Source organism: Astyanax mexicanus, chromosome 17, assembly GCF_023375975.1.
Source record: "Astyanax mexicanus isolate ESR-SI-001 chromosome 17, AstMex3_surface, whole genome shotgun sequence".
In the NCBI taxonomy this organism is placed as follows: Eukaryota; Metazoa; Chordata; class Actinopteri; order Characiformes; family Acestrorhamphidae; genus Astyanax; species Astyanax mexicanus.
The window spans coordinates 37,339,363-37,352,337 of NC_064424.1; the positions used below are offsets into that span (position 1 = coordinate 37,339,363).

At 40.7% G+C, this 12,975-nt stretch overlaps 1 protein-coding gene and 1 long non-coding RNA gene across 7 annotated transcripts in view; one reads left to right on the top strand and one right to left on the bottom strand.

Moving 5' to 3' along the window:
• Positions 1-12,975, top strand: part of ptpn13 (protein tyrosine phosphatase non-receptor type 13) — a 201,575-nt gene that overhangs the window by 58,967 nt on the left and 129,633 nt on the right. For all 6 annotated transcript variants that reach the window (XM_049466083.1, XM_049466081.1, XM_049466082.1 and 3 more), the window contains exons 2-3: positions 3,188-3,307; positions 11,773-11,939. In XM_049466083.1, the coding sequence (XP_049322040.1) occupies positions 3,193-3,307; positions 11,773-11,939 (282 nt within the window). In that variant the 5' untranslated portion in view covers positions 3,188-3,192. The remainder of the gene's footprint in view (positions 1-3,187; positions 3,308-11,772; positions 11,940-12,975) is intronic.
• On the bottom strand, positions 1,575-2,855 carry LOC125782364 (uncharacterized). The gene is made up of 2 exons (XR_007424998.1): positions 2,810-2,855; positions 1,575-2,697 (listed from the first exon to the last, which is right to left on the bottom strand). It is a non-coding gene; the product is annotated as an uncharacterized LOC125782364 (long non-coding RNA).

Consider the following 12,975-nt stretch of genomic DNA (forward strand, 5'->3'; position numbering starts at 1 on the left):
GCTGTTCTAGTAACATTAGATATGTGTTTATCGAATGCTAGATCTGAATCTATGATAACTCCAAGGTTTTTAGCTGCTGAACCAGGGGTGGCTGAGAAGTCAGCCAGATTTAGCATTAAGTCTGATAATTTATTTCTAGCAGCTTTGGGGCCTAATAGGAGAACTTCTGTTTTATCACTATTTAATAGGAGGAAGTTGTGCGACATCCATGATTTTACATCTTCTACACAATCCTCGATTTTCTTTAATCTCACTCTGTCATCAGGTTTGGCTGATATGAAGAGCTGCGTGTCATCCGCATAACAATGAAAATTCACATTGTGTTTTCTAATAACTTTGCCCAGTGGGAGCATATATAATGTAAATAATAACGGTCCTAATATAGAGCCTTGTGGAATTCCATATCTTACCTTGGTATAACTGGAAGACATATCATTTATCCTCACAAACTGATAGCGATCGGTTAAGTACGATTTAAACCATGCTAAGGCAGTTCCGGTTACACCGACCATGTTCTCTAGTCTTTCTAAAAGGATAGTATGATCTATTGTATCAAAGGTAATACAGTGCTAATCGTAATTTTTAACATGGAAAATACTTTCTTTGGTCGCTTGTTCCGCCATCTTGCCAGTCATTCTCATACCCCTCGGTACGAAGTGTGGGTCTGGAAAATCTCCGTTTGAAGGGCTAACTAGCCCTACCCCTTACCCCTACCACTTCATCCTAACAGGAATCGGGACACCCCTACCCCTTGACGTGCACGTTCAAAACAGAGGGGTAGGGGTAAGGGGTAGGGCCAAGGGGAGAAATGGGATTCACCCTTGATGTGGGTTTGTGGCGGGGGTTAGGTAGAGGGAGGTTTGATGTGGGTGAGTGTGTGTGGGGGGGGTTAGCTAGAGGGAGGCTTGATGTGGGTGAGTGTGTGTGGCGTGGGTTAGGTAGAGGGAGGCTTGATGTGGGTGTGTGTGTGTGGCGGGGGTTAGGTAGAGGGAGGCTTGATGTGGGTGAGTGTGTGTGGCGGGGGTTAGGTAGAGGGAGGCTTGATGTGGGTGTGTGTGTGTGGCGGGGGTTAGGTAGAGGGAGGCTTGATGTGGGTGAGTGTGTGTGGCGGGGGTTAGGTAGAGGGAGGCTTGATGTGGGTTTGTGGCGGGGGTTAGGTAGAGGGAGGTTTGATGTGGGTGTGTGTGTGTGGCGGGGGTTAGGTAGAGGGAGGCTTGATGTGGGTGTGTGTGTGTGGCGGGGGTTAGGTAGAGGGAGGCTTGATGTGGGGGTGTGTGTGTGGCGGGGGTTAGGTAGAGGGAGGCTTGATGTGGGTGTGTGTGTGTGGCGGGGGTTAGGTAGAGGGAGGCTTGATGTGGGTGAGTGTGTGTGTGGCGGGGGTTAGGTAGAGGGAGGCTTGATGTGGGTGAGTGTGTGTGTGGCGGGGGTTAGGTAGAGGGAGGCTTGATGTGGGTGAGTGTGTGTGGCGGGGGTTAGGTAGAGGGAGGCTTGATGTGGGTGAGTGTTTTTACAATTAATATGTTGCTTTGCACAAATGATAGCAGAATTACATTAATCCTATTAATTATAATATATCAAATCAAATCAAATTTATTTGTATAGCGCTTTTTACAACAGGTGTTGGCACAAAGCAGCTTTACAGAAACATGATTACAGGACAAAGAATCAGGCAAAACATTAAACATAGAATATACAGAATACAGAACCCCCAGTGAGCGCGGAGGCAAGGAAAAACTCCCTCAGAGCTGCAGGAGGAGGAAGAAACCTTGGGAGGACCAAGACTCACATTAAAGGGGGGACCATCCTACCACTGGTCAAACGGCTTTTAAATTAAAATTTAAAAAGTCTTTTATACATCCATATAGGTTTTATGTACTCAGGAGTGTAATAGCGCCACTAATGGCTTGGATGTAATCTGTAGTGGAGAGTAAGATGGTCGATGAGCAGCTGATCTGTGGTGGTGGTGGAGAAGAGCTGACTTCAGAAACTTCCATCAGTCTGGCCGGACAGGAGACGCGAGAGCCTGAGGGTCCAACATCGGTATCGGGTCAGACAGGTGGGCAGTCAGTAACTCGGAGGAAAGCAGAGAGATGGAATTAGTTTTTACTGGATTTATGCAAAACTGAGAATATTAAAACATTATCAGAGTGTGGCTAATGACTCCGGCAGAACTGAATAAAACAGCCTAACTAAAGGCAGAGAGCCAGAAGGTAACATAGACATGGAGGCACCCTGAATATATACACTACTACTGTCAATTGAAAACAAAACTCTTAGAAAAACCTGAAGGACTGTTGCTTTAATCACATAATACTAAGTCGTTTTCAAGTATGTAGTATGTAGATAGATAGTGTTCAGAGTTAAGTATACTCAATTATCCATGATGCCATATTCCACCATATTCAGGTCTGCTGGTGTAAAGAGGATCCTGTAGAGGTTGTTTTTCATGCTGAAGTTCGGTTTCTCGGAAACTGATGAGTAGAATGTTCAGCATTTCCATACCGATACTCCATCTCTCCTCAGGTCTAACATCAGAGGTTTGATTGACAGGTGATGCTCTTGTTGGTGCTGATTATTACGCTCATCTGCTGCCTTGAGCCAAGAATGCATTCTTTAGCATTCTGTTCCCACGTTCTGCCTTCACCCCACCATGATGGAGCTTGTTTTTATATCTCCGGCTGATCTCGACAGCACCTGCTTTAAAAAATAATGCTTCTGGTCATTGACATCAGTGTGTAGAACAAATGGGCTGTGATGTCACGAGTCACGAGCCTCCGCAAATGAGACTGAGTTTCACCACCATACTCACCTGAAGCAGTTGATCCAGCACTGAGAGTAAAAATGTGGACTGACTGGACTAACTGGTGAGGTCTAAAGCAGGAGATTTAGTAACCTTGTCTTCACTCAAATCAACCAAATGGTTTCTGAGGTTGTTACGTTTGTAGCACTATTTGTGAAAATTCAGCTTCTATTTTTTTAACTCAATGAATGCAGTCTAAGGGGCGGGTCCACTAATTGTGTATGGGACTTCTGTTGCAAATTGAACAGTATGACTAACTTAATCTAGAAGAAAACTGAGCACTTCTGCTGAACAGTAATTGGTAATTTAAACACTGTTATTGGTTGAAAGATGATGGAAAGTTATATTTTAAGTTACTTTTTCAATATTTTTGTGTTTTTTGTGCAGGCACCATGCACGTGTCTCTGGCGGAGGCTCTGGAGGTGCGGGGCGGACCGCTGCAGGAGGAGGAGGTGTGGGCGGTGCTGAGTCAGAGCGCTGACAGTCTACATGAACTGATGCGCACAGGTAGAGCTGCTAGACTTCACCATACTACTGTTAAAGATGAGCACAATTTACAAACGCCAGTTACTCTGTCTGCGATTCCTCTGTTTACTTCTTTTTTTTGTCCTGAATTTATTTATTTCTTGTCTTTGCCTTTATATTGCCTTTGTTTTTCTGTTTTCACTGTGACTACCGTCTTTCTTCCGCTGTCTGTAAATGTATGTCTTGTTCTCTCGTCTCTTTGGAATTTCTTTCTCAGTCCTGTTGACCTGGTTCCTCTGGTCTGGCCAGGCAGTCGTCAGCTCTGTTCAGCACTTCTTTATTTCAGTCTGTGATTAATGTCTTAATGTCTTTTTTTAAACAATCAAACATTTTATTTTAGATTATATTTTTGCCATATAGATTTATAAATAAGGTTTCTTGGTAGAAGTGGTCATCTACAGTAGAGTGTTAATCAACACAAAAGTTATTTGTATTGATTAGAATGATTGGGATTTTCATATGTTCTTCATAACATTTAGTTATAACTCTCAAGTGTATCAATATTTTTTGCCTACTGCTGTGGTGATGGAAATGTTGATACTCATTTTCTTCTCTGACTCCTCTGATGCCTTTTACTAGCAGTAAAACTGGTCTTTTCAGTTTAGATTGTCCCTCCTTTCATTTATTGTGCAATAAATTCTGTGTGTGTGTTTGTGTATGTCTGTGTCTGTGTGTGTGTGTGTGTGTGTGTGTGTTTGTTTGTTTTATTCCCTGACCTCGGCTGCTGTTTAATGTGTGTTTTTATGATGTTTTTGGCTCGTATTTTTTTTAATAATCTGATGAGATGAATAAACATACCCTGATGACCTGCTGCTCTGTAATTAAATGGTTTTAAGTGTCTTGCTTTCTCATTCAGACTGCAGGCATGTGGCTGCATAGCCTTATAAATAATGTGGAAAAACATTAGCATGCCAAATATTTTATGGCTTCCATATAGCAGAGCTCTGAGATAATCTAATGTTTTTCACTGTAGTCTGTGTCTCTGAACCCTGAATCTCAGTGCTAGGCTTGTAAAGGCCTGATTTGATTGATTGATCAGTCTGTCCTTCATTATGCTGAGCAGTGTGTTGGTTCTGCAACCCTTTTGAGATTGCTGGTGTAGTCTTGTACAAAAATAGTGTCCATTGAGGAGCAAGAGAAAAATGGTTTGCCAGACATGAAAATTATTTCCAAAGAATTGTGTCCCATGACTTTTGCCTTTTTAAACTAAAGAGCGCTCCACTCACCTGCAGTATATTAAATGTGGATGTGATTTCTGCCATGCGTGTCTGTTCACACAGACCGATCACAATCATTACCACCCACCACCCCAATATTGTTATGTTTCATGTATTCCCAATACACACTGTGGATTCAGGAATGTTAAGTGCAGTGCCTGCACAGTTTCAGAAATAGAATGTTGAATCCACATTGCCCGCCCTCTCGGGCCTTTTAATTGCCGAAAAAGCTTAGTTACGGAGACTGTATTGATCCATTTATTTTAGCACTTTGCATGATAATTGGCTGGGATAGATATAGATAGATAGATATTATAGAAGTGAAATGAAGTTTACAGATTTACAGAAAGTGTGCAATAATTCTTTGAACAAAATTAGGCAGGTGCATAAATTTGGGCACTCTTGTGGTTTTATTGATGTGAATACCTTTAGCACTAATTATTAAAACTCAATTAGTTTGTAAAGCTCACAGATGAATCCAATTATGGGAAAGGGTTAAAATTTGCAGGTTGTTCTCCTATCTCCACTCTTAAATGACCTGAAAGCAAAGATTGTTCAACATCATGGTTTTAGGGAAGGATACAAAAAGCTCTCTTAGAGATTTTAGCTGTCAGTTTCCACTGTGAGGAACATAGTGAGGAAATGGAAGAACCACAGGCACAGTTTTAGTTAAGACCTGAAGTAGCAGAAAAAGTAAAATATAAGCAGAGGAGAAGGATGGTGAGAAAAGTCATAGTGAACCGACAGATCAGCTACAAACACCTACATAATCATCTTGCTGCAGATGGTTTTACTCTGCATCTTTCAACTATTCAGAGCACTATAAGAGGCTGTATGGGAGAGTAATGCAGAAAAAGCTTTTTCTATGCACATGACACAAACACTCTGTTAAGTTATTTGGAGGGAGCTATGCATGGCAGAAAAAGAACACAGCATTCCAAGACAAACACTTGATACCTACAGTAAAATTTGTTGGTGGTTCCATCATGCTGTGGGGTTGTGTGATCAGTGCAGGTACTGAAATCTTGTTAAAGTTGAGGGTCACATGGATTCCAGTCAATATCAGCAGATACTGGAGAACAGCGCCGGTTGTGCTGGGGCTAAATACTTCAACAAGACAACGACCAAAACACTGATCAAAATCTACTAAAGCATTCATACAGAGGAACAAGTACAACATTCTGGAATGATCATTTCAGACCCCAGACCTGAATATTACTATTAAAATTTAAAGTGTTATTTCAATTTCCAGAAGATACATAGTGAGTATGTTATCTGTTGTGTTTGGGCGGTTTCAGGGAGACAGTCTGTTTTTTTAGTATTCATTGTTACATTGTCTAATGGTTGCAGTTCTGGTTGATGTATTGATAAGGATAAAGACTGATATGAATGGAGATGGTAATAGATGGAGATAGAGAAGGGGTTTGGATGAAGTTGAATTATGGGAGGGAGGGATGTGAATTAAGGTTGATTTGAGTGTATGAGGATATGACGAGGATAGATGGAGTTGGTGATGGATGGCCCCATGATTAGGTTGGGGAAAAAAAATGTTTTGGTCAGATGTTTGAGCATTGTAGCTCATCTGATTAATGCATTGATGCTTATCGTAAGTGAGGAAGTGAGATACAACATTCGCTTCTTTCAAATAAACAATGCAGACTGTATTAAGATTTACAAGATTGTTTTCCCTCATTTTATATTTAGTTCACATTTTGGAATTCTTTTGCATCTGTCTTTCCCCGTAGCCCTGTTTAATGTTTGACCTTGATGTCAGAACAGCCCAGTAAATCACTGATGGTGGATTGTTTTGGGGGGAATGCTGCTGCTTGTTGAGCTCAGGGTCTATCCTCGCTCCTCTGATAAGGAATAGTGGAGTTGGCTGTGGTGGCATATTGCCCCAGCATACAAAAGGTCTTTTATCAGGCTGAGCAGCGGCCCCTGGAGAAAAGAAGGGGCCCGCTGGGTCGTTAGCAGGCTTTGAGCTGCTGCCAGCCCTTCTTGACCACAGACTGCTCATCTATCTGAAGAGCCGGTCTCTCTTTTCAGAGTCGTCTGCTTGCTGGTAGGCTTCAGGGCCTTTCTCACAGCCAAAGAGGTCAGCGGACAATCAAGCCCTCAGCAAGTCTACATTGAGTCTGCATAAAGAAAGCATCTCTCCAGCGTCTGAAAAAAAAATTATGGTCTGGAGTAGGAGTGCCCCTGACTGTTAGACACAACCTCTAAAGTTTACAATTTATTGATGTTGTGTTGAATTATGTTGAATTCCTTTATATAAAAAAGAATCTGCCTAGTGATTATTAACAAATTTTGGCCAAAACTAAAAGGAAACAAAATAAAAATGTTTGCCTAAAGGCCAAATGCAGACGACAGCTTGTGGTGTTTTGTAAGTTTACATTTATTTTACCCTTTTTCACCATTGCATAAATTTAAAGGCACACAATTCAACCCTTGGTTGATTTTCTTACGAGGCTCCCATACAGGCCGGGAGTAAATGTACACTGGCATAAAGACTCGCTGCTGTTTCTCCTATTCCTCCGTTTAGCCATGCATGATTGTTTTGAGCAAATCCAATAAACATAATTTCACCTCTCAAATATCAGTGTGTTCATCTGCTATATGATATATTTAACTGAAATTGCTAATGCGAACAACTAATGATTTGTAAAGGAAAATACTGAAAATGATCAGGCGTCCAAACTTTTCATACCACTGTATGTAATGCTGCCGGTCTCGACTATACTGGAGTGGTTTAGACATGAGACATCCTGTGTGAAATGTACTTGGGGTGTAGTGAATCGTGATAACAAGTAAAACATTTTTGTCCAATATTTTTCCAATAGCGCAACTCCGTTTGCCACCAGCATTCTGAAATACAGCACTTTTAGCCATTGCTCCCAACAGGCTTACAATGCTAATAATTGAGGCATAGCGTTACCCATGCAAAGAAATCTCTTTGCCATTAACAAGCCCAAAGTAGCTCAACACTTCACTGGTAGAATTCTGAGGGTGTAAAAATAAACATTAATATTGTTTAAATAGAGATTTCTTTGCATGGGCAACGCTATGCTGCTAGCATTGTAAGCCTGTTTGGAGCATTGGCTAAAATCTCTGTATTTCAGAATGCGGGGGTATGAAGAGGTCGGTTATTCAAACAAAATCTGTGCTCTTTATCATCTTTTACTACACCCCAAGTCAATTGCACATCCAAATTCCTTCTTTAAAATATATAAGTCTGCTGGTCTCTGCTGGCCTGAAGAGGTTTAGCTGGGATGCTAGCTTGCCCTCCAGTCTCCTTTTAGCACACTCTTTTTGCTAACTCTAATGTTTTATGATACAGTTTTTGATACTGTCTTGGAATCCTGGAAACTGTTAATACTAATAATAAAGAGAAAGCTTTGTTTGGTAATAAAGTGCTGTTTTCAGTTGTCAGGTATGCTGAGCATAGGGCTGGGCGATATGGAAATCTTACCACGATATAGTTTTCCATATCAGTCGATATTGATACGTATCACAATATACAGTCATTCAGACATGAAAAAGTTTGGGCACCCCTATTAATCTAAATCATTTTTAGTTGTAAATATTTGGGTGTTTGCAACAGCCATTTCAGTTTGATATATCTAATAACTGATGGACACAGTAATATTTCAGGATTGAAATGAGGTTTATTGGACTAACAGAAAATGTGCAATATGCATTAAACCAAAATTTGACAGGTTTTTACTGACTTACTGAAGCAGAAAATTGGTTTGGTAACCTCATTGAGCTTTGAACTTCATAACCAGGTGTATCCAATCATGAGAAAAGGTATTTAAGGCGGCCAATTGCAAGTTGTTCTCCTATTTGAATCTCCTCTGAAGAGTGGCATCATGGGCTCATCAAAACAACTCTCAAATGATCTTAAAACAAAGATTGTTCAACATAGTTGTTCAGGGGAAGGATACAAAAAGTTGTCTCAGAGATTTAACCTGTCAGTTTCCACTGTGAGGAACATAGTAAAGAAATGGAAGACCACAGGGACAGTTCTTGTTAAGCCCAAGAAAAATATCAGAAAGGCAGAGAAGAAGAATGGTGAGAACAGTCAAGGACAATCCACAGACCACCTCCAAAGAGCTGCAGCATCATCTTGCTGCAGATGGTGTCACTGTGCATCGGTCAACAATACAGCGCACTTTGAACAAGGAGAAGCTGTATGGGAGAGTGATGCGAAAGAAGCCATTTCTGCAAGCACGCCACAAACAGAGTCGCCTGAGGTGTGCTTGTTCTCACCATTCTTCTTCTCTGCCTTTCTGATATTTTTCTTGGCCTGCCACTTCTGGGCTTAACAAGAACTGTCCCTGTGCTCTTCCATTTCCTTACTATGTTCCTCACAGTGGAAACTGACAGGTTCAGCAACGTGCTGCAGTGCGCAGCACTTCATGGTCCGTGGAATTACTTATTTTTACAGCGCTGGAGCTAGCCGCGAAATAACGAGGGAGACAAAAGTATGTGTTTTTGAGTCCATTTGAGAAGCAGCTGTAACTTTACCTGTGAGTAACTCATACACCAGAACACCCCGCGTGGCAGAATAAACTAATAAATCTGATAATTTCGGTGAAAATTAGTGAAGCTTGTAGAGTTTGAGTTTTTGCTGTATGATCTCCTCAGTGAGAATCCCTAACCCATAACCAATCAGTGAGCTCCAACTGCTTACCCCTCCCACTGCTTTCATTGTGGATGCGCAGAATGTCTCAAATGTCCTGTTTTTCAAAGTACAGATTTGGCACGTCACGTCACATGATTTAATATATCGTCACCATTTTACAATACTGTCACCATATTTAAATTCCGTGGTATACCGAAATACCGTCATACCGCCCAACCCTAGCTCAGACAGCTTTTAAATTAAAGTCATTATACATTCACACAGGTCCGGAACCCCCCCCCCCACATGTTTGGCCCTTAAAACAAGTACAAGGGGACAAATATATAAACTCTTTACATTATTTTTCTGCAATTGCAATAGCACTAGAAAATAGAAAATACACTAGAAATAGAAAATAAAGTTTATCGAATATTGCCCCGGCTTATCATAGTCATAGAGGAAAAATATATTGGGATAAAAATCAATATCGTTTTATCTCTATCGCACTAGCTAAGCATAATGGCAGAGCAATTGGCTAGCTCTAGTTAGTCCTGGATAAGCATCAGTAGCCAGTTGTACTTGCTAAATGCAGAGCACACTTGGTGACAACAGCAAGCCAAAATGAACCAGAGCCTTAAATGAATTTTAACATATAATGTAATCTGTGCCCCAAAAATGTAAGAATTTAAGAATGTAAGAATTACTGAATCAGTATTAGTGTAGTAGTCCTAATCCAGTGCCATCACTCCCTCTCTCCTTATTCTCCTTGGTCCTCTGCCAGAAGGGCATGGTGGGTAATTAATCCTTTACCCTGAGGGTAATTGTGGTGATGATGTTAGCTGGTTTGGCATGTGTTCTGATGAAGGAGAGGAGATGCCCTTGCCTCACAGAAGCTCTTTATCTGGTTTGAATTCCTGTGGCTGCCCTCTCACTGCTTAGTCCTTTTTGATGTGCAAAGTTGGCAGAAATTTCCCATATGAAATATGCCAGGCTTGCATTTCCCAGATGAGCTAGAGTAATTAGCTGGAGCTTCTCATGATAGACGTATAGAATGTTTTTGATCCAGAAAAAAATGCATAAATAATAAGTAAAAAAAAAATAACTAGAGTTTATTTAGGAGTGACTCATCGGACTTGATAAAGAACTTGCACAGCTTTTTAAACTTAGATAATGGAACTCAAGTCAAGACCATGTACACTATACTTCCCCTTAAACCCATCTGTGCAGTAAACATGCACACTAGGATCGGTTCACATGTCGGCTTAAACCCCACGGTTCTGTACATTTTTGGTACGGTTGGTGGAAAAGATAAAGAGGCTGGGCATTCTGTATAGCCTCACCTTTATTAACTTCATAATAACAATGGATCTTCATTATAATCATGTTTTGTTTTTTCCTAAGAGGCTCCATCTTTTGGATCTTGTTGGAACAAACAAACAGTGAGCGGCACTTTATTAAGAACAAAAACAACACAATTACTTCAACTGCTTAAACTACAAATATTTTTTCCTAGTGAGAGTGAGAAAGAGACAGAGAGAAACTGTACGAGTTCCTGAACCTGTGTTTAGTTTAAATGATCTGTGTTTCTGTGGCGTCTCTGCTTGTGTTCTCTAACTTCAGTCAGAGCTAAACTTCTCAGCGCAGGCTAGGTCAGTAGCGAGTTGTTAATAGCAGCACTGCTGCAGCTAAACTTTCCAGGTTTCATTTATCTTATAGACTGCCTGTGTACCGTGTATTCTGCCTGCGTTTACACTTACCGAACTGTGACCCCCGTACCGCGACGGTTCATAAAGAATACACGTACCGTAACAACACTACTAATGAGTACATTTAAAAGGCACACACATGAGCCCGGATGCGACGTCCCATTTTTTTTTTGTCTCCCTCACTCTCTGTCTGTCTGTCTGTCTCTCTCTCGCCCTCTCTCACTCTTTGTCTTTGTAAGATGTATGGTCAGTGGGCTGAACAGGAAGTGTGTGTTTACTTGTTGAATTCCAGAACATTAAAGTATTGCATCCTCTATTTGTCACTCTCTTTCTGCTCTGTGTTAACAGATGTTTTAGTTTGTAAGTTGTAATATCTCCCAGTTTTTGTATTTTCAGTATTTTTACAGTCCATTGTGAGAAGAAGATGTCAATCTGATGGTTCTTGATACCCCTCTAACCCAACCTGGCATTACCAAACAAAAAAAAAATACAAAATGATTTCTCTTGATTTCTCTTATTTGCTAGTTTTGTGGGCGGTTAATTTGATGGTCTACAGTTCTACCAATGAATTTCTGACTAATGGGATAGCTGCTTCAGTTGAGTCTGCATTGAGTTATTTCAAAGGACAGTGAATCTATACTGATATACAAGTTTTACACTGACAACTCTCTTCTATCCACATTAAATTTCTGTAGTGTTCACAACTCTGTTGTATCCACATTAAATTTCTGAGGGGTGTACTGTAAAAATTCCCAGTAGATCTAAAAGGCTAAAGCCTGAGGGTTCTCCACAATGAGCAATAGAAATAATGCTTCATCCTGTCCTGATCCTGTATCTGATGGTATTAGCTGACCTCTTCCTCCAACTGTTTATTCCTGTTTGTTTATTATCCTCCTGCAGACCCTGCGGCCCTGGGTTTTATCATCTCCCCATGGTCACTGCTGCTCATGCCCTCCGGAAACATCTCCTTCACTGATGAGAATGTGACTCAGCAGGACCTGAGAGCGTTTACCTCCCCGGAAATCCTTGAGGGCCTCAACCTCTCCTCTGTGGCCGACATTGAGAAGGTACAGCACTGTGAAATGAATGAAAATGACTTTTAATTGTTATTATCAGATCAATTGTCTCACTCTGCTCCTTTGGTCCGTTCTGTCTCGTGGCCCCTTTCACACCTACTTATTTGGTTCAGACCCAAAGTAAAAAATACCCAGCCTAAGTGAACACCATTCCCACCTTTTTAATTGACATACAAAATCTAATGAATCTAATCAAAATATTAATGCAGTATACAATTCTCTTTAGATTCCTTTTATTTTTGTTCATAAAAAAGTTACAGTAAAAAAATAAATTCCTAGTCTAAGCGTTTGTGTTCATACTGCTATGTGATGCTCCTGCACAGCAAAGGTCAGATTTTGGCACAACACCAGTTCTTTTTTCCTCTGGTTAGTTTAACAACTGACTCAGCTTCCCTTAATTGGTCTGAAAATGTAAACTGTGCTCTTATTAAGGGGTGAGAAGCTGTTTAGAATTAGCTTAGTTAGCATGATGGCTAACATTCAGTTCAATACACCTTCAAGTCTGGCTGACTGAAAAACCACTTATAAATGTTTAAATGAGGACAATTCTGAATAAGTGACAGCTGTTGAATGGACAGAAAGCTAAAGTGAGTTGATTTACAAAAAAATGCATCTAAGCAGGGGAAGTGAATTGACTGGTGTTGGAGTGACAGAAAAGCAAACTGTAACCAGTTCTACTAGTTTTGGACTGTGTAAGAAAAGCTAGCTAAGTTAGCCAAGAGTATAAATGTTACAGCCCACACCATGTTCCAGGTAACTAATGCTCACATTTCTTAAACATGAGAGCACACAGTTGATTGATTGGTCTTAGGGGTGTTTTCTGTTTTTCCCCCAGACCTGTTCTTAGAGCTTGACATCACAACCAGTGAGCTTCCACAACACCCCATCCTATATACTTGAGTGTATACTATATACATGTGTGTGTGTACACGTACAAATCTGGTGTGTTTGTCTGATGTACATGCACATATGTACACACACACACACACACACACACAGGAGGATAGACTGAATTATATAGCAGCAC